Here is a 21,807-nt window from a genome sequence, read left to right as displayed (position 1 = left end):
TCTCTCTTTCTCTCTGTGGTCAGGAATAGAAACATAGGAACCATCTTCTAGGGGCTGAGCCAGGGAAGTAGCTTATTAGCTTGTGGAAACAGCACAAGACTCCCCTCTTACCTTCTTGAGGTCTTCCCTACAGCTGTGGCCAAGCCTAACACCTCTGTCCCAAATGCTCCCGATGGAATATCAGACCCTCTAGTCTCGGGCCTGAAGGCACTGACCTCTAGAATCAGAAAACCATGCAGGAAGAAAAGTTCTGTTCTTCATAACACTCCACATCAAAGTCTGCACATGGGGTCCTCTGAAATGCCCTTGACCTCCTGCCCACCTATAAATACTTGGCAATCCCGAAATGCTGCTCTTCAGTCCTGCAGCCTTGCTCTTTCCTTAGCTTCTCCACCGCCCCCCACCCGCGAAGACCATTTTAGAAACCATCCCACTGAGAGGCTGCTGGGGCCCAGAGTGCAGGCACCAAGAGCGAGTCAAAGACAGATACCATTTCCTTATTACGTGTCTCTCAAGCAATATGACCCATGGCTGGGAGGCCAGCATCTGACCCAAGCCCACACCAACTACGGTCTCAGCTGAAGGGAAAAGACACTACTGTTTTAATTTTTTATTGAAGTGAATCTACACCAAATTCATTGTCTGGAACAGAACCAACCCTGGTACCTCCTGAAATCCTGAGGACAGAACTAACTTTGTGGGGCGGTGGGCGGTGGGGGGGACTTAACAGAGGTTCCAAAATGAAGAGTGGTTTTCCTCCTCTGTGAAATTCATTAACTTTATTTTAAGGCATGAATCTGATGGGCTTCTAGAATAGTTGAGAGGATGAAAGAGTTATTAAAAATGGGGGCTTTTCGCAAAAGTGGTCCCGCTGGAGAAACTCCCAGCTTCTGCCAACGGATGGTCTAGGGTGCCCCCCTCTCCAGGACTGCAGGGCCCGACTCGGCTCCCCTGCTCAGAATGCCAGGCAGGGAAAATGCTCCAGGCTCCCTGAAGTGGTTCTTGACCCAGGGGTTTCTGTGAGATCTCTTCCTTGGTTGATCCGGCTGGCCACCAAGAATTTGGACGCTGTGAAAATCCCTGAGAAGTTGGGTTTTATGAAAAATAAATGACCCTTGGCACAGAAGGTGAGAGGAGGAGGGGAAAGAAGAGAAGCAAATTGAAGGAAACAAGAATCAACGGGGAGAGAGAGGGTAGCGCTCGGCTGCTGGACACACGAGGTGACAGCTCTCACCAGGGAGACACTTGAGGGGCGATTTCATGAGTCTCCGAGAAAAAGCTCAGGCGGCCTGGTTTGCCTTCCTCCCAGGCTTTAGCTCCTGTCCAGGATGTCAGGAAGGCCCCGCCTCAGAAGGCCGTCCTCTCCCGGCTGAAGCCGCTGCAGGGGCCTAGAGCTTCTTCCTCTCAAAGTGTGGCACGATTCCGCTGTCCTCGGGCCTTGGGCTGCCTGCCCCCTCGGTCTCCTTGAGGCCCTCCTCGGCCAGCTGGGACAAGTACTTCTGCAGCGGAAGACAGGGAAGGGAAGGGAGAGGGTTAGTGGTGACCTGGCCAGAAAGGAAATGAGAGAAAAGGGAGATATCTGAGCCTCTTCTCCTATCTCGTCTCCCAGTGGGTGGGACCCCCTCCCTACCCTCCCCAGATCCTTCTGAGGCTACCGGACCCATGCTAAGCTCCCCCACCCCAACTCTTTGTGTTAGTTTACAAGTAATGCATGATTCTTGCAGAAGACATCTAAAACACAGATCCTAACAACAGCAAACAATTCCAAAGCCCTTATCCAGTGCAAGCACTGCTGTTTTTCTTATAGAAACTCATTTAGGGGCGCCTGGGTCTCTCCGTCGGTTAAGCGTCCGACTCTTGATTTCAGCTCAGGTCATGATCTCACGGTTCGTGAGATCGAGCTCCGTGTCAGGCTCTGCACTGACAGCATGGGGCCTGCTTGGGATTTTTTTCTTTCTCTCTCTTGCTCTCTGTGTCACCCCTGCTCACACTCACGTGCTCTCTCTCTCTCTCTCAAAATAAATAAATAAACATAAAAGAACCCACACCTCATTGAATTACAAAGACTACTTGTTTTCCAGGACAGCTTCAGCACCCAGGGGCTGTGTGTATGACAGGTGGAGGGAGAAGAAGCCCGCTAGACCAACGGGCCTCCGGGAGGAGAGAAGCAAAGTCCTTGGATTGTCCAAGGATTGTGAAAGACACACTGCAGCCTCTCCTAACAACCTGTCTCCTGGTGGGCGGGTGGGCAGGCCGAGTGCCCTGGAGGTCCTTTGCTGGATTCCTGTTCTATAGTCGGAGCTGCTCACACGGCCCCCCAAACACTCACCACTATCACTGGCCCCCAGCCAAACGTCAGGCCACGCTTGGGATTCTAGATTCCACACAGTGAGACACAAGTAGAAAGGCCTAGGGCCCCAGCTGGGTCCTCTGACTGCCAGGGCAGCAGGGGGCAGTGCAAAGAGCACTGGGTGAGGAGTCAGCAGGGTTTGATCCAGCGCAGTGGTCAAGTGTGTGGGCTCTGCCATCAGATGACCTGGGTTCAAATCCTAGCTCTCAGCAGGCAAGTGACCCAAGGTCTCTGACATCTGTAAAGTGTGGGTAGTAACAGTATCTACCACGTAAGGTTGCTACGAGGTCCAGGGAAAGTACCGTAAAGCACTTAGCATAGTGCATGGCACAGAATAAACGCTCTGTAATGTTGCCCTTTATCATGAGTTGCATCAGGCATCTGATTCTGTGTAAGTCCCTCATCTGCTCTCAGCTCTGCTAACCTGGTCAGTGGGAGAAACAGTGCCTTCCCTCCTCTCAGGGTGATTCTGAGGGTCAGATGAGGGGATGTGCGTAAGACCACCTGCTCTCTCTAGAACAGACTGGTTGGCTCTGAGAGGTGGGTGAGCCCGATGGCAAGGGCGGCAGACAGACCAAGGGTCCCTGTGGGCCAGGCTGCTGATGGAGGCCTGGTTTGCCCTCCACCTCATCTCAGGAAGGCAAGTGGGTGATGCACTGCTTGTGAGCTCTGGACCTGCAACCAGGCAGGCACCTAGCTTATCTTTCTCTCTCTCTCTCTCTTTTTTATTTTTTTGAGAGAGAGAGAGAAAGAGAGAGAGAGAGAGAGAGAGAGAATATCCCAAGTAGGCTCCACATTCGGCACGGAGCCCTACTTGGGGCTCAATCCCATGACCCTGGGATCATGACCCAAGCCAAAATCAAGACTTGGACGCTCAACTGACCGAGCCACCTAGGCACCCCTAGTTTTCCTCTCAAGCACTTGACCGCACCTGTTGTTCCAGGCCACTCGGGGTGGGTTATCTCAGGGCTGTGACCAGCGGTGGGGGCACAGCAGTAGCTGTGAGAGAATGCACAGAGAGAATGGAGGCTGCCTCCTACCTCAAAGAGTAATCCTTCACCCCCACCTCAAGGCCTCCTGGTGCTGCTAAGTTTACAAGTTGCCTGACTCAGGTGTGAGCAGCACTGCTGCTCGGGTCTCAATTCTTCACTTTTCCCACGTGTAACTCGGGGTAGTGTGGGGTGGGCGAGGCTGTGTGGACAAGAGACATTCTGTCAAGGCCATTGACAGAAACTTTATCTGGGAAGCCCGCGGTGGAGGCTCCCAGCTCCCCAACAGGTGTACCAGGGAAACCTGATCTGCAGTTGGCAGGCCTAAAAGGCTTAGCCCATGTCTGGTCCTGACGTGCCTGGGGACCGCAGGAATGGCTCTGGCCTGCTGTGGGGAAGTAAGGTGGCCTGGGGGGTTGGCCCATAGGCCCGGAACATAGTATAGTCCACTGCCCTGGAAAAGAATCCAGGATTTAGAACCAGAGGCCTTGGCAAGCCTATACTTATCCTAACTTCCTGAATGACCTTGAGCTGTGTGGCCTCCTTGAGAGCTACATAATCTAGCTGAGAATGCCACATGAGATCAAAAGTTCTCAAGTCGAGGTATCAGAACTTGCTGGAAAGATTTTTTAAATGAGTATTCTCAGGGCCAGCCCTGGAAAGAATGAATAAGCAGGAGTAGGGTGGATCCAGGAAGCTGCATTTTTAAAAGATGCTAGCTGGTATGGGGACCATAGTTTGGGAAAATCAGGACCAGATGATTTCCAAGACCCCATTCAGCCCTGCCATTCTATAGATTTTATCTTGTTGGAGTGGAAGAGGAGGATGTCTTCAGAGTAGATGGCTGCCCTCAACTGGCCCTGTGGAGCCCAGTCTGAATCCTTGGTCTGGCCAAGTCACGCCTTCACCGAGCTCCCCCAGGAGAGGGCAGGATTTGGGCCCCAGGCTCCATAGCTTCCTTGTCCACAGAGCAGCTGCTCCCAGAGGGAAATCAAGAGGTTTAAATGACATGAGTTTGGGCACGGCCAATGACAGATGGTGACACAGGCTATGCTATTATGGGCCTCGGTTTGCAAGATCAGCTTAATAGAGTAAAAAAAAGGAAAGTGATTAACAATCAGGCAACCTGGGGGCACCTCGGTGGCTCAGTCGGGTAAATGTTTGACTTGGGCTCAGGTCATGATCTTGAGGTTTGTGAGTTCGAGCCCCACATTGAGCCCTGTGCTGATTACATGGAGCCTGCTTGGGATTCTCTCCCTCCCTCTCTCTCTGCCTCTTACCTGCTCTCTCTCAATATAAATAAATAAACTTAAAAAAGAAAAAAAAGGGGGCGCCTGGGTGGCTCAGTCGGTTGAGAGTCCGACTTTGGCTCAGGTCATGATCTCACAGTTCGTGAGTTCGAGCCCCGCATCGGGTTCTATGCTGACAGCTCGGAGCCTGGAGCCTGCTTCAGATTCTGTGTCTCCCTCTCTCTGCTCCTTCCCCACTCATGCTCTGTCTCTGTCTCCCAAAAATGAATAAACGTTAAAAAAATTAAAAAAAAAAAAAAAAGAATCAGGCAATCTGTTCCCAAGCCTAGTAACTCACCATCTGCATGGCTTTGGATAAATCACATAGCTTCTCCGGGTCTCAGTTTCCCTTAGCCATAAAACAAAAGAGTTGACCCATATCTGCATTTCTTAACTAGGAATGCACATTAGACTCATATGGAGAACTTTCTGAAATTATGTATTCCTGGACCCCTGCCCCCAAATTCTACCAAGTATCTAACCTAGTATATATATACTTTCAAAACACTGTCCAGGTGATTCTATTTCACATCTCTGGCTAAGAAATGCTAGATCAGCTCCTCCACAATTTAATTGTGACAGTAATGCCTGCTCAGGAATTAGGGCATGCTGCCACCATGAGGGTCTGTCCTAGTTGAGGCCTCCTGTGTCAAAACACCAGTCTGACTCCTTGTAGTAAAAACATGAGGTGCCATGAACTATTTCTCCCGGGCATCTGATATGCCATGCTTTCTATTAAGTTACTAAACCCCAGCTGTTCCAACACACTACATATTAGGGGTATTAGTTATAGAACATATTCCTGTAATTCTCTGATTTTAAGATGAGGGTTTTTTCCCCACATATTCACATCTCTGAAATTGAGATGTATTTTACAATTGATGGAGTCTCACCATTGCAACATTTTTTTTTTCTTGTTGGTCTCCGAGAAATGGGAGCGTGTCTTACAACCGACAGCACCTTACACTGGATGAAATCTGGTATGTAGAGTATTTTTACTATGTCCCCTGTTACTATACTTTAACTCTTATTTTAGTTAGCGCTTATCTCCTACACTAGAATGGAAGCCCCAGGAGGGCAGGGATTTTTGTCTGATTTGTTGTCATCGTCGCTGTTGTATCTCCAGTGCCTAGAGCAGCGTCTGTACCTAGTATGCCTGCAATTAAGAGCTGCAGGATAGATTTAAATAGGACAAAACAGTGATTTTTATTCTAGCAAACAGGGATACTGCATGGGGGAACAGAAACCTAGAGAAATCTCTGCCTCTGGAACATCCAAGTCTTGTGAACAGGACTCAGCCTCACCCATGGGCCAGGTGATGGCTAGCTTGAATTACTCAGGCCAGAGAGAGAGAGGCAGATACCCCCAAATCCAGGCCCGAACAGAATGTCTTGTGAATACTCCAGGAGAGACAGATGCCCCGAGAGCTCAGGGGAGGCAGCCACCACGCGCAGCAGCCTGGCGGAGTCAAGCCTGAGGAAAGAGCAGTTCTCCATGTGGTGGAAGGAAATGGAAACTCCCAGACACAGAGACCAGGGAGTCCCCGGTTGCTCGGCAAGGAAGGTGCTGGTTACCTGTAAGTTCCTGTAGTGAACAGCACTGCGACAGTGGCTTATCTTCGCCATCTCCTCGCTGGTGTAGAACAGCCCACACAGCTTGCAGTAAAACCCAGTCCTGGGCACCACGAACTCCACCCCTGCAGAAGGACAGGGGATGATGGACAGGCAGGGGTTAGGAAGGCGACGTGAGACCCCTGTGGCCTTGCCAGCCGTCAGTGGAAACGGGAGCAGCGAGCTCCGTCCCTCGCTTGCCGTGGACTCTGGCTGGCTGGCCAGCTTCTCCAAGCCTAGTTTCCCCATCTGCAGAGCAGGCATGAGGAAAACAGTGCCGACTCCGTTCACAGGGGGTTGAAGGAAGGGATGAACTCCCTCAAGCGTGCTGGAATGCTCAGCGACTCTACGCTCTGCGGCTGCCTCTGCAGACCGAAGCCCTCCGACCATCAGCCTGCTTGCAGGGAGAGGAGGAGGAAGGAGGTTTCTCGCATTTCACTGCTTGGCTTTCATTTCTCCATGCTGTACCCCTCTCTGTAGCTGCTGTGGCCAGGACTCTGAAAGAATGCTCTCATTTTTGTTTGTTTTAGAATTATATTCATTAAAGAAAATTTTAAAAACACACAGAAGTGAGGAAAAATCACTCAGTCCTTCAATCAAAATATTTTCTTTTGGTGGGGGGTGCGGGGGGGCCGTTTTAACTGTGCCCTAAATGCAATTCTGTCTCCTCCCTTTTCCACGTAACAGTTATGTAAAATCATAAACATTTTCCCACCCTTCTCCAGTCTTTACCTCTGAGCCATTAACCAACAGCATTTTATTTGGGATTTGCTAAACAGAGGTCACAGGATTCTGGGAGGCCTTTTGATTTAAAGGAAAGAAAAAAGTGGCCCAATAGCCAGGGAAGTTAAGTGGCAGTGTCCCAGCCCAGAGGATTCACCTGAAAGAGAGGGCAGGAACTCCAGCCTTCACCACGGTGTTCTGAGGGCCACGGTTCTCCTCCCTCTCTCTCTCTCTTTCTTTTTTTAAATTACTAGCCCCCTTGCTGAGTTTATTTTTTTACTTTTTAAAAAGTGTTTATTTATTTTTGAGAGAGGGAGAGAGAGAGCGTGAGCAGGGGAAGGGCAGAGGGAGAGGGAGACAGAGGATCCAAAGCAGGCTCTAGGCTGACAGCAGAGAGCCTGATGGAGGGATGGACCCCGCGAACCGTGGGATCATGACCTGAGCCGAAGTCGGACACTCAACTGACTGAGCCGCCCAGGCACCCCATGGTTCTCCTCTGGAAGCCACGGTCAGCAGAGTGGAAAGAGCCCAGGTCTGAGAGGGTGCAGACCAGACTCCAGGAACCTGTGGAAACCGGGGAGAGTCAGCTGAACGCCACCGTTGGCCGGGGCCTCAGCTTCTTCAGGTGCCTGATTGTGACATGCCAGCAGAAGAGCAGGTATAAGGGCTGTGAAAAAGCAGGACCCGTGATGGAACTAAAGGAACGGGGCTGGCGGCTCCGAATGCCCGGATCCTGCTTCCAGACCGGGGCCGCTGGTGTGTGCGCCTGGCACTCGGCTGGGCTTTGCTGCCGCCCATCTGGTTAGCGCCCGCTGCCCTGCTGGGGGCGGCAGTGGTCGGAGAGCTGCCTGCACGGGAGTTGGGGTGGGGGTGGGGGGGCGGCGTGGGAGGCTGGGGGGGGCGGGGAAGGGAGAGAGGGGCTGGGAGCAGCCCACCGGGGGAACGGCCGCTTCTTCTTGCACAGAGGGAGACAGGCCAGGTCCCCACCGAGGCGCTGCGTGTGACCACGAGTCCGGGCTTCCTTCGCTTTCCTGCCTCGGCCTCCCAGAGCGGAGACAGACCTACGCGCACAGGAGACCCTGTCATAGAGCAGCAGCTTAGACTTGTAATTACAATTTTTTTTTTCCGTGTCAAAAGAGCCACTTATCAGTGTGCAGCAGGGGGCCTGGAGGGAGTGGGGGGCCCTGGAGGCCTGCCCCAGGCCTGCCTTGACTGATTGCTCCTCTGTGGTTTGGGGCCTGGTTTTGGCAGCCTCCTCAGCCAGTTTTCTCTAACTGCCACGCAGAGCGCTGCCCTGCCTCCAGCAGTCGCCAGCAGGGAGGGGGCCTCCCTCGGCCCTCTGCCCAGAGGGAGGCTGTGTCCTTCCCTTCCTCACCTTCCTCCCGCCCTCACTGCAAGGGACAGAAAAGCGGCCCCTGCCCTGCCTGTGGGTGGCCCAGCTCCCCCCTCCACCCCACAAACAGGCTGGTGGCGAAGGAGCATAAATGAAGCAAGGCCCGCCTTCATCCCCTGTTCCCACAGAACGGCTCCCCCCTTGCTGCTGCAGAACAGGGAGATAAAGGCAATTGGGAAGGAAGAAGCACTACCCGGAGACCATGCGGAGCAGACACAGGCCTGGGATCAGAGCCGCTCCTTCCTCTGTCCCGCCCCAGACGCTGGCTGGGCCAGCTGGGTGGTCCCAGCACAGAAACCTGGGGTCTCACTGCAGGCCCCGGGGTAAGGCCTCCAGCATCCTTCAAGTTTCCCCAGAGACCTTCTAACCGCTGCCCTGGGTCCCCCAGAAGGAGCTTCGCTGCCTCAGAAGCCACCAGAGTGTAAAGCTGGGCCCAAGCTGGCAGCTGTGGCCCCTTTCAACACAAGAAGCACAGCTACCGTGTGGGGGGCTGGTTCTGGGTGAGACTGCACTTGAACAAAGGCTCCCACTGCCAAAAAAACACAGAAACACAAAACGCAAAACCAAAAACCAAAAACAAGCTTGGAAGCCAGGGAATAATGGAGGGAAAATAGAATTTAGAGTCAGACAGATCTAGCTCCTTGACTTACACTGTATAACCTCAGGTACATTATTTAAACTCTCTGAGATTGGCTTCCTCCTCTGTAAAACAGAAATGATACCCCCACGAAGGGTGTTATGGGTAGCACCTCTCATTTTGCCTGGTGCTCAGAAACGGAGAGTTTCCAGACACATTTCTCCACAGAGGCCTTATTGCCCTCTAACCTTTCACCAGGGCCGCCTGGAGAACCCAGACTCCAAAGGTTGGCAGCAACACTTCCCTGCCCCTGCCTGGTGCCCAGCGGCTAGGCAGGTGGTACCAGGTGGTGAAAAGACCGCGCTGAGGGAGAAGCCTGAGGAGGATCCCCGAATGCCTGGCGACTCCCCCCTGAGTTAACTGGGAGTTGCCCCGGGCACTACATGCCAACACCGTCTTGGATGCCTCTGGAATGGGAGGGCCACAAGTGACGCTACCGCGTCGAGAAAACTGTGAGCTCCCCAACCAGTCTGGAGCCACGTGGTCCTCCCATTTTTCAGCCTCTACTAAGGGAACGACGATTAAAGCTGCATTTGCTTTCTAATAATAGCTCCTGGCCCGGGCAATTCTAACTCGGTCATCCTAGCAAAGCCTGCGATGGGTGCAGGGGGACCTTGCGTTTTTGCAGACAATGCCCTTTGGTACTGGTAAGCACAGGCCCTGGCAGGCGCAGGCTGGCTAGGGTCACCCAAAGCTGGCCTGAAACACATGGGCAGTGCCCTCTCCCCGCCAGCAATGCTCACCCCAGTCCCTGAGCAATGGCACTTCACCTCCCTTTTACTCTGGATCCTGGCATTTCCCCTTCGCCTCCCTGCTCTCTGTAGGGACAAAGCCTGAAAGTCGTTCCCTGCCTCCCTAGAAGTCTCTGCAGTAGTGACCGATTCTGGAGGGTGAGGGTTATGCAGCCTGAGTGAGAGGAAACAGTAGGTCTCCATTACTACCTCATGAACGAGTAATAACAACAGACAACCCTTCAGTACCTCCTACTGGAAGATACTAAGACCTTACAAGTACTCATGCATTTCATCCTCAAAGTAACTGAACACAGTGGGCTTCTATGTTACTACCCTTATTTATTGATGAAGAAAGTCAATAAATCAATGAAAAGAGTCAAAGAGGTTGCTCATTGTCTCCTAGCCAGCTGGGATTTGAACCTGGGGAGTCATTTTCCACAATTTGTGCTCTTAACCACTACACAAGAATTGCCTTTCCTACATTGTGCTTCCTGTGCCAGAGGAACCAGAATGGCAGAGTGGTCTCAGATTAGAAGCCCCGAGTTCTGACCTGAACTTGATGTGTGTTCTTGGGTAAGCATCTGGGCTTCCATTTCCTCTCCTGTCAAATGCGGAAAATAGTACCATACCCCGACCCCCTGAGATAAGATAATGGGTCTCAAAGCTAACCGAAGACTACATTCAAGACAAAAGTACAATCTGTAAAAGGCCCAAACTGGAAGCAACCCAAATGCCCGTCAAGAGACAAATGAATCAACAAAATGTGGTTTACCTGTATCCACAATGCAATACTCCTCAACAATACAAAGAAGCCAACCACTGATCCACCCCACAATTATCAATGAATCTCAAAATAATTATGCTGGGTGAAAGAAGTCAGGCAAAAACAATGTATCCCATATGACTCCCTTTCTATGAAATTCTAAAATGCAAACTAGTATTTAGTGACAGAAAGCAGATCAGTAGTTACCTGGGGACTGAGGTGTGGGGAGGGACGAATTACAAAGGAGCACCAGCAAATTTAAGAAGTGATGAATACGTTCGCTCTCTAATTGTGGTAATGGTCTCACAGATGTACATATATGTCAAAACTGATCAACTGTACGCCTTACGTATGTGCACTTCATTAACGTCAATTATACTTCATTAGAGCTGTTTTTAAAAACAGAATGAGATCCCATTTTCCTAACAGGTTGGTAAAGATTAAAAACTGATGACATCCAATGTTGGTAAGGAAGCGGAGAATGAGAATCCTCACTCCGGCAGTGAAAACTGGTATAATCTTTATGGAGTGCAATTTAGCAGCAATTATGAAAATGTGAAATGCAAATATATCTGATGCCACCCACCCCCCACCCCGCAATCCCATGGTCTAGGACGCTGTCCTACAGAAACCCAGGCATGCACACAAATGTAAGAGCATGTCTGGAAGGCAGCAGAGCATAGAGGCGGCAGGGCCCCATGAGTCAAACTACTGGGATTTGAATCCTGGCTCCAATCTTTGCTAATCATCACCTTTGTAATTCTGCATCTGAGATTCCTAGCCTATAAAATAAGGATAAAAATATCACGTACCTCATAGGTGTTTTGAGAGAGTTACATGAGGTAAGCACTAGCAATGGTGCCTGCATGGTAAATCATAAAAATAAAAGCTTAACTATTATAGCCCTTTAATAATGGGAAAAGAAACTGACAATATCCTAAGTGTTCACCAGGAGAGAAATGGATAAGTAATTTATGGTGTACATCTTTTAGGATGGAATATGTGTGCTGTTCAGAAGAATGCATTCTCTGTGTACTGATGTGAAGAGATCTCTAAGACCCACTGTTAAGTTAAAAAAGCAAATTGGAAGGGCGCTTGGGTGGCTCAGTCGGTTGAGTGTCCGACTCTTGATTTCTGCTCAGGTCATGGCCCCGGGGTCGTGGGATCGAGCCCCGTGTTGGGCTCTGTGTTGAATGTGGAGCCTGCTTAATAAGATTCTTTCTCCCTTTGCCCCTTTCCCCCGCTTGCACTCTCTCACTCTCTCTCATAAAAAAAAAAATTTTTTTTAATTAAAATAAAGGGGGTGGGGGTGCCTGGATGGCTCAGTTGGTTAAACGTCTGGCTTTGGCTCAGGTCATGATCTCCCAGTTCTTGAGTTCAAGCCCCATGTCAGGCTCTGTGCTGACAGCTTGGAGCCTGGAGCCTGCTTCAGATTCCGTGTCTCCCTCTCGCCCCTTCCCTGCTCACACTCGTCTCTCAAAAATAAATAAACATTAACAACTAAAAAAAAAAAAGCAAACTGTAGAACATTCTGTGTATAGTGTGATCTAGCCCGTGGGTATGACCATGGCTACCTCTGGAGCTGGGGAGAAAACTGGAGGGAAGAAACACAACATTTAACATATACTTTATATGGCTCTTATTTAAAAAAAATTTTTTTAACGTTTATTCACTTTTTGATAGAGAGACAGAGCACGAGTGGGGGAAGGGCAGAGAGAGAAGGAGACACAGAATCCAAAGCAGGCTCCAGGCTCTGAGCTGACAGCACAGAGCCTGACACGGGGCTCGAGCTCACGGACTGTGAGATCATGACCTGAGCTAAGTTGGACGCTTAACCGACCGAGCCACCCAGGTGCCCCTATATGGCTCTTATTTTTTAAATTTGTCATAATAATCTTTCACACTTTTGGGAATGAAAAATAATAAAAGAGACATGAATTACAAGGTAGCAGAATTTATTCTTAATTTTTGCTTGTGTGGGTCATACAGATTCCAAGTTCTTGGAGACTTGTGTTCCATTTCTCAACTGCCCCAGAGTGCTCTGCATGGTGCCATGTTATCTAGTAAGCGCTGCTCAGTACCAAGGAGTACTCTATGAAAATGGAGCATTTGGAGGACAAAAGCAGTAAGAAATGTTTAAAAGGAGATGAAAACAAAAAGAGAAACCTGATGGAAAGGGTGAGCATCTGTACTGACCAGCCCCTCCCTGAATAAGCAGACATGTGGTCACTGGTCATCACATAACCCATTCTTCTCGTGCTTCCTTGTGACGCTTTCCCAAATGACACCTGCCTAAGCGCTCTCTCAAGCAGCTGCTACTTCTCCTTTGTCTTGTTGCTTTCCAACCTCTCAAAGTCAAAGCAAAGACTCAAAGATGATGTGGAGTGGGAGTCACTGGGTTAGCGATAGAGTCAGAAGCTCCCAGGTGCCCTCACTCTGCCCTGAGACTTTAGTTAACTCTCCCCTTTGAAAATATGTCCTAGTTGATTTATTATTTAAAAAAAATTTTTTTTTTTTTTTTTTTTTTTTTTTGAGACAGAGAGAGACAGAGCATGAGCAGGGGAGGGGCAGAGAGACAGGGAGACACAGAATCCGAAGCAGGCTCCAGGCTCTGAGCTGTCAGCACAGAGCCCGACACGGGGCTCGAATTCATGGTCCGTGAGATCATGACCTGAGCTGAAGTCGGACGCTTACCCGACTGAGCCACCCAGGCGCCCCTGATTTATTATTAACCTCCCTTCCCATCCCCCTCCAACACTTCCACCATTAAAACACCAGTGATCCAAGTCAATCCCATATTATAGGTGAAAACACTAAGGCTCAGGAACCCCAACCTATCATTGCCGGTCAGGCCTCTGCATTTGCACATTCCCTGCCCGAGGCCCGAGCCACCCCCTTCTCATTGCCCCCTACCATCTGGTCCCCTGGATCCCCAATCTCCATTCTGCCTGTGGCTGGGTTGACTGCCAGGTGGGTTCTGACAGTACCTTCCACTCCAAGGGCCTCCAAGAAAAGTAGTTTTACCTCCCAATCTTTCTCTCTTTCTTTTATTGACTTGTTAATAAAGGACTTGTAGTGACTGGGGAAAAAAAAAAATCAAAATACATCCTGGGGATGGGTTGTCTGAGATTACGCAGTCATCCAATAAGTAGAATAGGAAGGAAAGGGGACCATGTCTCTCTCTGTTCAATGCTCCTTCCATCAACTATATTGTATCTGCCCCAAATGCAGTCTCTTCAGCATCACTGCCTCACAGAAGCTCGTCCTTCAAAGAACAAACAAATGTTTTGGGAAGGGTTGGGATAGGGAAGCCAGTAGCTGAAGACGTTCATTTCTGCTGACTTTGGGCAGCCACTGGGGCCTCTGATCCCTACCTGAATAAAGCCGTATGGTCAGAAACAAAGCATTCCCAAATAGGGAAGTCAAGTCTTTGCTCTGGCTCCCAGGGCAATGCTGCTCAAGGCCCGATACCATGAGGTATCTGGTCTATCATGGGAGAATGAAATTGCAAGAAACTTTAAAGATACGCACCTTGGGTGTCTCAGTCATTACATCAGACATTAAACACAACAACAAAATGACAAAAGGCCCTCTGGAGCTCCTAGGTGTGTCCATGGAACGATCATTTCCTGGAGCTGAATTCTCAGGAAGGACTGTGTATTTCACCTACCTAGGGGAATGCTAAGTTCACTGAACACATCCTCGGGCTCCCAGGAAGGCAAAGAGAGGGGCTGTTTCAGCTCCACTTCCGTGTATTCCGGTGACCTCACATCCAAAGATTTTACTTCCATGTACCTGGAGTTTTCTGCAAAACATGAGCCAAGGCAGAGAACTAATGAAGCACAACAGACCTCAAAGATTCCCTGCAATTCTATTCTTGCACTGTGTGATCAGGAATGGTCCCTTGCACGGCTTAATAACACGAAGCTAGGGCAAGGACTGCTAATTAGGTCCAAAATGCTGTAATTAAGAGTTTGCTCCACTGCCAAAAAGAATGCCACACCCACGGACCCTTGGCAAACCTTTGCATTGGGTCTGTGGGGGATGGGCTGTTGCCCCTTTGGGCTGGGAGGATCCCTACCTTGCCCCCCAACTCACAAATCGCCCCATCCCTGCAGGCAGAAGGGCAAAAATTGTGCTGACGGCTGTAGGGGCAGAGGCTGACAGAAGAGGCTGTGCCGTTTCCACCCCAAGCTGCTAGAGCAGTGTTATTAAATATGAACTCCAAACACTGGGTAAGCTAATAAGCCATTAACACCAGTGCATGTTGAGGCCTATCCGGCAAACTAAAGGGGTTCAATCAGGGCAAGGTGAACAGTTTGCTCTTTCTTTACTCCTGCCTTCTGTAGACACAGCCCGGGCCTCAGTGTTTCTCTGGCAACAAGAAGGCAGCGCGTGGCAGTTTCCATGGAGACTCGCAGGTGGAAAACAGCTCAGGTCAGCTTGACAGGGAGGAAAGCCGGAGCCTCCAGCTCCCTGACAGGCTCATGCCGGCCGCAGGGCGCTGGATGGAAATGTCTCTTTTCAAGCCTTTACTCAACGGCTTCTGTCCCCAACTCTCGGCCCCCCTACTTCAACCTTCCAAGTGCCGCAGGCTTTCTGCGAAATGGAGCTTTAGTTATTTCCATGTGGAGAACACTGAGGGCTCCTCCTCCTCTGCCCCCCCTCCCTCCCGCCGTGGCCCTTGATGGATCTTTGTTTCCACTTGGCAGAGAAGACAGGGCTTAGCCTATTTTAAACTCCGTCTCTCATGATGTCATAGCGCCGGGCACAGATACAACATCACCTGCAATGGAGGCGGAGGACAGTCTGGGACAAGCCTTGTTTCACCACCAGGCCGTGGAAAAAAGGGGGTCTGCGGTGGTAGCAAGGGGAACCGGCCATACCCCTCGGCAGCACCTTGATCCTAACCTCCGCCCGCTCCTGGCTGCTTTCTTGCCTCTCTGGCTGCTTTTCCCGCCCCCTCACTCGGGCCTCACAGAAATAACAGCCTGGGTGGTCCACCGTTGTGCAGCCATGACAGGCTGCTTGCTGACTGGAGGACCCGAAGCCCCTTGGCCTGATAACTCAAAGCTTTTGCTAGGTTTTACTTGTCAGAGTCCACCTGGGCTCCCGTAAATTCAGAGAAGTCTGCCCTATCTGAGTTTGCTTCTCAGAAAACATGTGGCCTCCTATCTGATTTCCTTTACACCGTTTGCCTAAAAGCGCTAACCGTTTAACCAGGCCTTTAGAAGCTGGCTTTCTGCACCGACTTTAATGCTGGCTGAAACCTTAGTCATGTTCATTCCAGCCTGCACATGCCCACACACCTCCCTAGGTGAGCAGTGGTCCCATCAACCCAAGCGCACAGGAGAAAAGGGAGGTAGTTACCCTGGGTGGACACTCCTTGGCAAGCCTGGCTTTGGAGGTCAGTTTCGGTGCGGGGGCTGGCTTTCCCCTCCAGGGGACCGCCTTCACATGCCCCATCTTCGGGGGGCCCCCCGGACTTGCAGTCATCGAGAGGTGGGCTAGGCTGCCGGGTCCCCTCCTCTGCTGGCTTGGGGGAAGACATTTGCTGGAGTGGAGGGGCCGGATGAACATCGGAGCTCTCCCCTCCCTTTGCCTGCTTCTCGTAGCAATCTGAACCCTCCAGTGAGAGGTCTGTCTTACGTTCAGCTGGCTTCCGCTCAGCGTCCAGATTTAGGCCAGGCATTTCCACGTCCATGTCACTGGGACAGCTCGTGGAAGCAGGAGGCAGATCTTTGGGTGACTTGAGGCTGAGTTCCGTAGCCCCGTTACCTATGGGCTTCACACACTCGTTGGTGAAATCCTTGGTTACGTCCAGGTCTAAGGTGGACGTCACACAGGGACATATTTCTGGGCAGATTTTGTCCTTCTGGTCAATGGGCACAATTTCTTCCAGTTCTGGGATGTCTGGTTCCATAATAAAATCTTCCTCCTCCCCAACCTCGTCCACTGTAACCAGCTCCTCCATGTTAGTCGGATACCAGCTCTCCCCTTCTGCCTCACTTCCACTCTCCCAGTCTTGCTCCTGAACAAAAATGCAGAATAAGGGTCAGAGAGTGACTGAGAAGCAGGTCATAGTATTCAACCAGAGCGCACAAACCTTGACCACAGGACCCCTAAAAACCAGAAAGATCCTGAGCACTCTTACTTCTGCCTGGGAACATTTGCTGGCTAATGAGGAGCTGTAACCCACTCAAGTCCCACATCATTGATTCATCTCTAGGTTGGGGCTCAAAACAGCATTTGGAATAAGCCCTTAATGCTTCATCTACCATGTTTAAAACGGCACACAGAATTTCAAGCCCTGGTACGTAATAGGTGCTCAATAAACAGTTTTTAAATGAGTGAATGACAAACTTACAAACTCTAAATAAATCAACTTGCTGGAGCTATTTCCTTGCATGTAGGCCATCACTGAATGTAACAGTAGCAAAGTCCCCCCACCCCACCCCCACACTAAATTCCCCCAAGGTCCCTTTCCCAGCAAGGGTGCAACCTACACAGCCATGGCTCATACTCAGCCCCTCCTGAAACTTCTCTTCACGTCCCCAGCAGCCAGATTTCGGAGATCAACTTCCTTGCCAGTGATACCCATCTCTCTACCTCTCCTGACCAGAAAGACACAAAGCTGGCCACGTTCCAAACACATTTCTTTTTGCTGAGGCAGCCCCAACACTGTAAGTGGATGTTTTACTTTAATTAAGTCAAATAATCTTTGCGAGCACAGTAGATGTTTTGTTAGTCCCAGGGTCTGGGCATGCTGAAGTCAGGGCCCCAGCCTGTGCATCCAAAGCTCCCCTCTTCCCCCAGCCCCTCCCAAGGGACCTATTTTGGGAGCCTGGCTCTGAAGCCTGAGTCTTTTTTGGGCACATGTTTTCTCTTACGAGCACAGCCAAGTCGTTGGAGACTGAGGCAGAGCCCAGGCATATGGTAAAGAGCTCCTTAGTAAAGACTGTGCAAAGATCCCAGGGAAAACCATTCTCCCAAAACCATTCTGGCTTCATTCGTGGAATCACAGGTGGGGTGTTGGACACATCCGTGCAGCGAGCGGGGCATCACAGGGCAGGATGGGGACTCCAGAGACGTGGTGCCCAATTGCCATCATGCACATGTGGCTCTACGCAAACTTTACCTTTGTCCTTGTGTCCTCTGCATCAGAGGATTCTGTTTCTTTCTCCTGCCTGCCCACTGATGCGGTGCTTTCTTCCATGCCCTCCTGCTCCTCTTTTCCAGCCTTACCAAAGGAAGAACAGAACAAACCAAATCAACAGTGAGCAGTGGCAGAGAAAAGAGGAAGTGCCAAGAGAAAATGATGCTGAGCACAGCTAACAGTCACTAAGTGTGTTTTCACAGACAACATTTCCTTTATCCTCACAAAAACCCCTTGGAGGCAGGTGCTATGATCTTCATTTTACAGATGAGGAAATTAAGGCTCAGAGAGGTTAAGTAACTTGCTCAAAGTCACACAGACAAAGGAGGCACAGAAATGTCTTAATGGCTGGACTGATGTCTTTAGTGGGGCAGAAATCCCTGGCAAACTGGGTGCTTTTCGTTGTTATGAAACCTACAGACAGGAGAAGTAAAGGGACCAAGGGTGAACTGGCCCTGGGGTTAACAAACATCATGGTGACATCTCCCCCAAAGATCTGTTGCGGCCATAGAAGTCCCATCCAGGGCACTTATGAGTAGGAAGGGGGCGGTCAGCCGACCAGTGTCCTCTCACCCCTCGTTTGTCCTCTCTCTTTCCTAGAGCTACAGTCCAAACTAGCAATCCCCTCCCTTCTTCCTTCCTTCTATTCCCTCCCTCAAATTCAGTCCCTCATGATAGACAGTGCTCATGTCTGAGAAAGCAAACAACTAGAAGCAGGTGTTCGGTTGGAGAATTAGCCTCTGAGCAGCCTTGAAAACAGGGTCAGCAAACACTCATCCTCAGGTCAAATCTGAGCTCCTTTTACACAATCTGTGAATTAACAAGGCTTTTCTCATTTTTAAATAGTTGCTTTTTAAATGATTACGTAAGTGCCTACATAATATCTTCACGTTGGCCTCTTGGCCCACATAGCCTAAAACGTTTGCTGTCTGGTGCTTTGTAGAACAAGTTTGCCAAACCTCATTTTAGAAGTTTTTGGAGGATACTCTCCCCTGACTTAAACTTTGGCCACCAGATCAGTGACTCTTCCTGGACTTTCTCAGGGGCCAGCTGCATCTTCCCGACGATTCTGGCTGAGGTTGGCTCTGAGTAAGTGACTCTGGTTCTGATTCCTTACAACTGGACACACCCCTCTGGCGCTGACACAGAACCAGCTGGGGCAGGAGCTCAGAGCTGACTGGTTTAACCAGTTATTACCAGACAGGGGAAGAGAGCTAACATCCTCAGGTCCTTGCTCTTTCTGGTATTTGGAGCGGAAGATTCCAAGCTCTGCTCTGATCTTCCAAGCTAGCCTAAGTGCAAAGCAGCTCCAAATGCCTTTTTACCCATCAGAATGCATAGCTTCCACCAAAAGGAGAGGTCTTTTATTGTTATCTCCCTGAATAAACTACCTATGGCTCTCCCTTGTCCGAGTAAGTAACGCTTACCCTCCCCAGGCAAATTCCTCCAGCCACACTCCTAGGTGGACACAATAGAGCCCCCTCCAATTCCAGTTGGGAGAGGCAGGGGCAGCCTGGCCCGAAGTAAGCACCTCACCATTTGCATCTAGGCGTTTCTTCCCGCAGGCAAAGGAAGAGCAGTGCCTTCAGTGTGCCCCTCGCCCTGGGATCACTTTAAGTGAGAGCAGCAGTTTAAGGGAAGCCAAGAAATGCAATCAATGCACCCAGCTGCCCGCGCCAGCTCACAGACTAAGATATTGGGCCCCAACTGTTGCAAGCAGAGCTCTGCCTCCACAGAGCTAGGCCTACAGTTAAACCACCTCCTAACTGGTCTCCCCCTTCTGCCCTGTAGCCTCCTCCCAAGTCTATTCTCCCCAAGGCGATCAAGAATGATGACTCCACAAGGCAAAAACTGTCCTAACCTCACCACACCTTCTTGCTTAAATATTTCATCTGTTTCCCTTTGCACTCGGGATAAAGACACAAATCCGTAACCTGCCTACAACCTTGCATGATAAGGCCTGTTGACAAACCAGACCTATGTCTCAGCATTCTAACCCTGGCTGTCTCTGTTCCTGCAACACTGACCCTCAGCCACAAGGCCTTTGCACATGCTGTTCTGTCTGTTCTTCCTTTCACTCAGTGAAACCCACCATTCCTTCAAATCTCAACAGTCGCATCTTAACCCAGGGAAGCCTCTAATTTGTTGCCACCTTAACAGTAGTATATACTTCCATCTCCTTCTTAGCACTTAACTCATGCTCTTCTACTCATTTGAGGAATTATTTGATTAGTGTGTCTTTCCATTAGACCATGAGCTCCTGAGATCAAGGGTCATTTCAGTTTTCACTCAGAACTGTAGTCCCAGTGCTAGGTGCTCTGTGGATATTAGTCAATATGAGGATGGAGACTGGAAGGAGGGGGTGGAGTGGTTAACTAGCTCACACCTGCCTCTGGCATGCTTAGGTCTCTGTCTAGGCTCTGAACTGAGCATAAGTAGTTTTTCTGTTTCTCCCTTCTATGGACTGCCTATACTGGGGGCTGCATTCTAGGGAACCTTGGGCTCCATCTGGCCTACAGACATGTTCTAGTCTATACAGTTTCTAAAATGTGGAAAAATTTCAGAGATACGTGGATTTTGGTGCCGCTCTTTAAAAAATGGGGGATCTAATAGCACCCGGCTTGCATTCCTGAATGGCAGCCATAGAACAGAGCTGAGGAGTGGCTAACTGCCCCCAGTAGACAGGTACCCCCTCCTTGGTCTGCCATGATTACTTCTTTCCACGTTGGCTTCACCCCTATTACCAGGTCTGTGTCCCCTTCCTGGCTTCCTTTCTCCAGGCATCTGGGTCTATAACCCTTGATCGCCCTTCCAGTAAGGTGGAGGAATGTTTCATACCCATGTTCACCCTATTCAGTGACTTGATCTCTTTCTTTCTTTCTATGGCCTTGTGGTCAAGGTTGAGTCTCAGGTGTGGACTTGGCCACTTACAAACACTGAACAGCACACACACTGGCCTCTCCAGCATGGGCACTTTCTCCAGACATCTTAGAGGTTTTGAATGAGCACAAGCTCATTAAAGCCCTATGACAGCCCTGTGATCACACCCATCTCACCAATGAGAAAATTGAGGCCCAGAAGAACAGGGAGTGACCTGGTTCTCAGAAGCCAGGCCTTTGTCTCCAGAATCTGGGTCAGTCATTCCTTTCTTCCTTCAGCAAATACTTACTGGGCACCCACTCTGTGTCAAGCCCTGATTTTGGGACTGGGGACATGGCAGTGAGCACAGCAGACAAAAATTCCTGCCCTTGTGGAGGTTATGTTTGGGGGCTGTAGGAGACAGACACTAAATAAAATAAAGACAGACCAGGGGATAGGTTGGACCTAGGAGAGTTTGGCAGGGAAGGAAGACAAGTGAGTTGGGACACTGTGGTTTTATGTTGTGGGATTTCTCTCCAGGAATAAACTTGTGGGGGGAGTAGAACAACAAGTGAAAGGTGGGGAGGAAGGAGCCACGTGACTTTGGCAGGGGAGGGGTCTCAGGCAGGTGAACATGTGTAAAGACCCTGTGGTGGGAGGTGTCTGGCATGTTAGAAGAAGGCAACGACACCGTCCTCAGTCAAGCTGTCTTCCATCTCCAAGTTCAGTCACTGCCTGTTATCTGACTCCTGGGGCAGCCCTGGAGGATTTGGGTCATTTTCAAGATTGTTATATACGCTTTGAGATCAGTGAGGGAAAGTCTATGCTACTGATATTCCGTCAGAAAAAGGGTTTGGGGCTTCCTGGCTCCCAAACCCACAGAAACAATCCATTGGGGACCCCAAGTCCCCACCGACTCCACTCTAGGGCTATTAGAGGCAGAACCAATTAAAGAGACAGAATTTGTGGAAACCCATGGGGCTTTCTGGGCATCTTTTTTTTGCAACAGGGCTCTGGGGATGACCCATAGCATGTGTCACCTTAAATGGGCAAACCGATGAAAGCAGGTGGGTGAAATAGTAGGAAAAATACCGAGACTGAAGAAGAGTCTCAGAAATGTGGGTAGGCTTGTGAAGGGGCAGCTCCATCACTTTGCCATGGGGACACAGGGGGCTGGGCTGCTGGCATGTGTATGAGGCCCAGGCTTGAGCCCTTGGCTCAAGGGGCTGCTGCTCTCTGTCCCTCTGTGACTCTTTGGAGGCACTGACCCATCACCAGCCCCTTAGGTACCTCCAAGTGTAGAC

General features: G+C 50.3%; 1 protein-coding gene across 8 annotated transcripts in view; it reads right to left on the bottom strand.

Moving 5' to 3' along the window:
• Positions 1-595: 595 nt before the first annotated feature.
• Positions 596-21,807, bottom strand: part of RBM20 (RNA binding motif protein 20) — a 196,022-nt gene continuing 174,810 nt past the window's right edge. For all 8 annotated transcript variants that reach the window (XM_086680841.1, XM_025918009.2, XM_086680845.1 and 5 more), the window contains exons 10-14: positions 17,627-17,728; positions 15,859-16,519; positions 14,159-14,293; positions 6,203-6,324; positions 596-1,499 (exon numbers count right to left, since the gene is read on the bottom strand). In XM_086680841.1, the coding sequence (XP_086536967.1) occupies positions 1,389-1,499; positions 6,203-6,324; positions 14,159-14,293; positions 15,859-16,519; positions 17,627-17,728 (1,131 nt within the window). In that variant the 3' untranslated portion in view covers positions 596-1,388. The remainder of the gene's footprint in view (positions 1,500-6,202; positions 6,325-14,158; positions 14,294-15,858; positions 16,520-17,626; positions 17,729-21,807) is intronic.

This window comes from Puma concolor, chromosome D2, assembly GCF_028749965.1.
Source record: "Puma concolor isolate L17-30 chromosome D2, mPumCon1.1.hap2, whole genome shotgun sequence".
Classification (NCBI taxonomy): Eukaryota; Metazoa; Chordata; class Mammalia; order Carnivora; family Felidae; genus Puma; species Puma concolor.
Note: the sequence above shows the minus strand (reverse complement) of the source record. Positions and strands in the feature narration are given on the sequence as shown.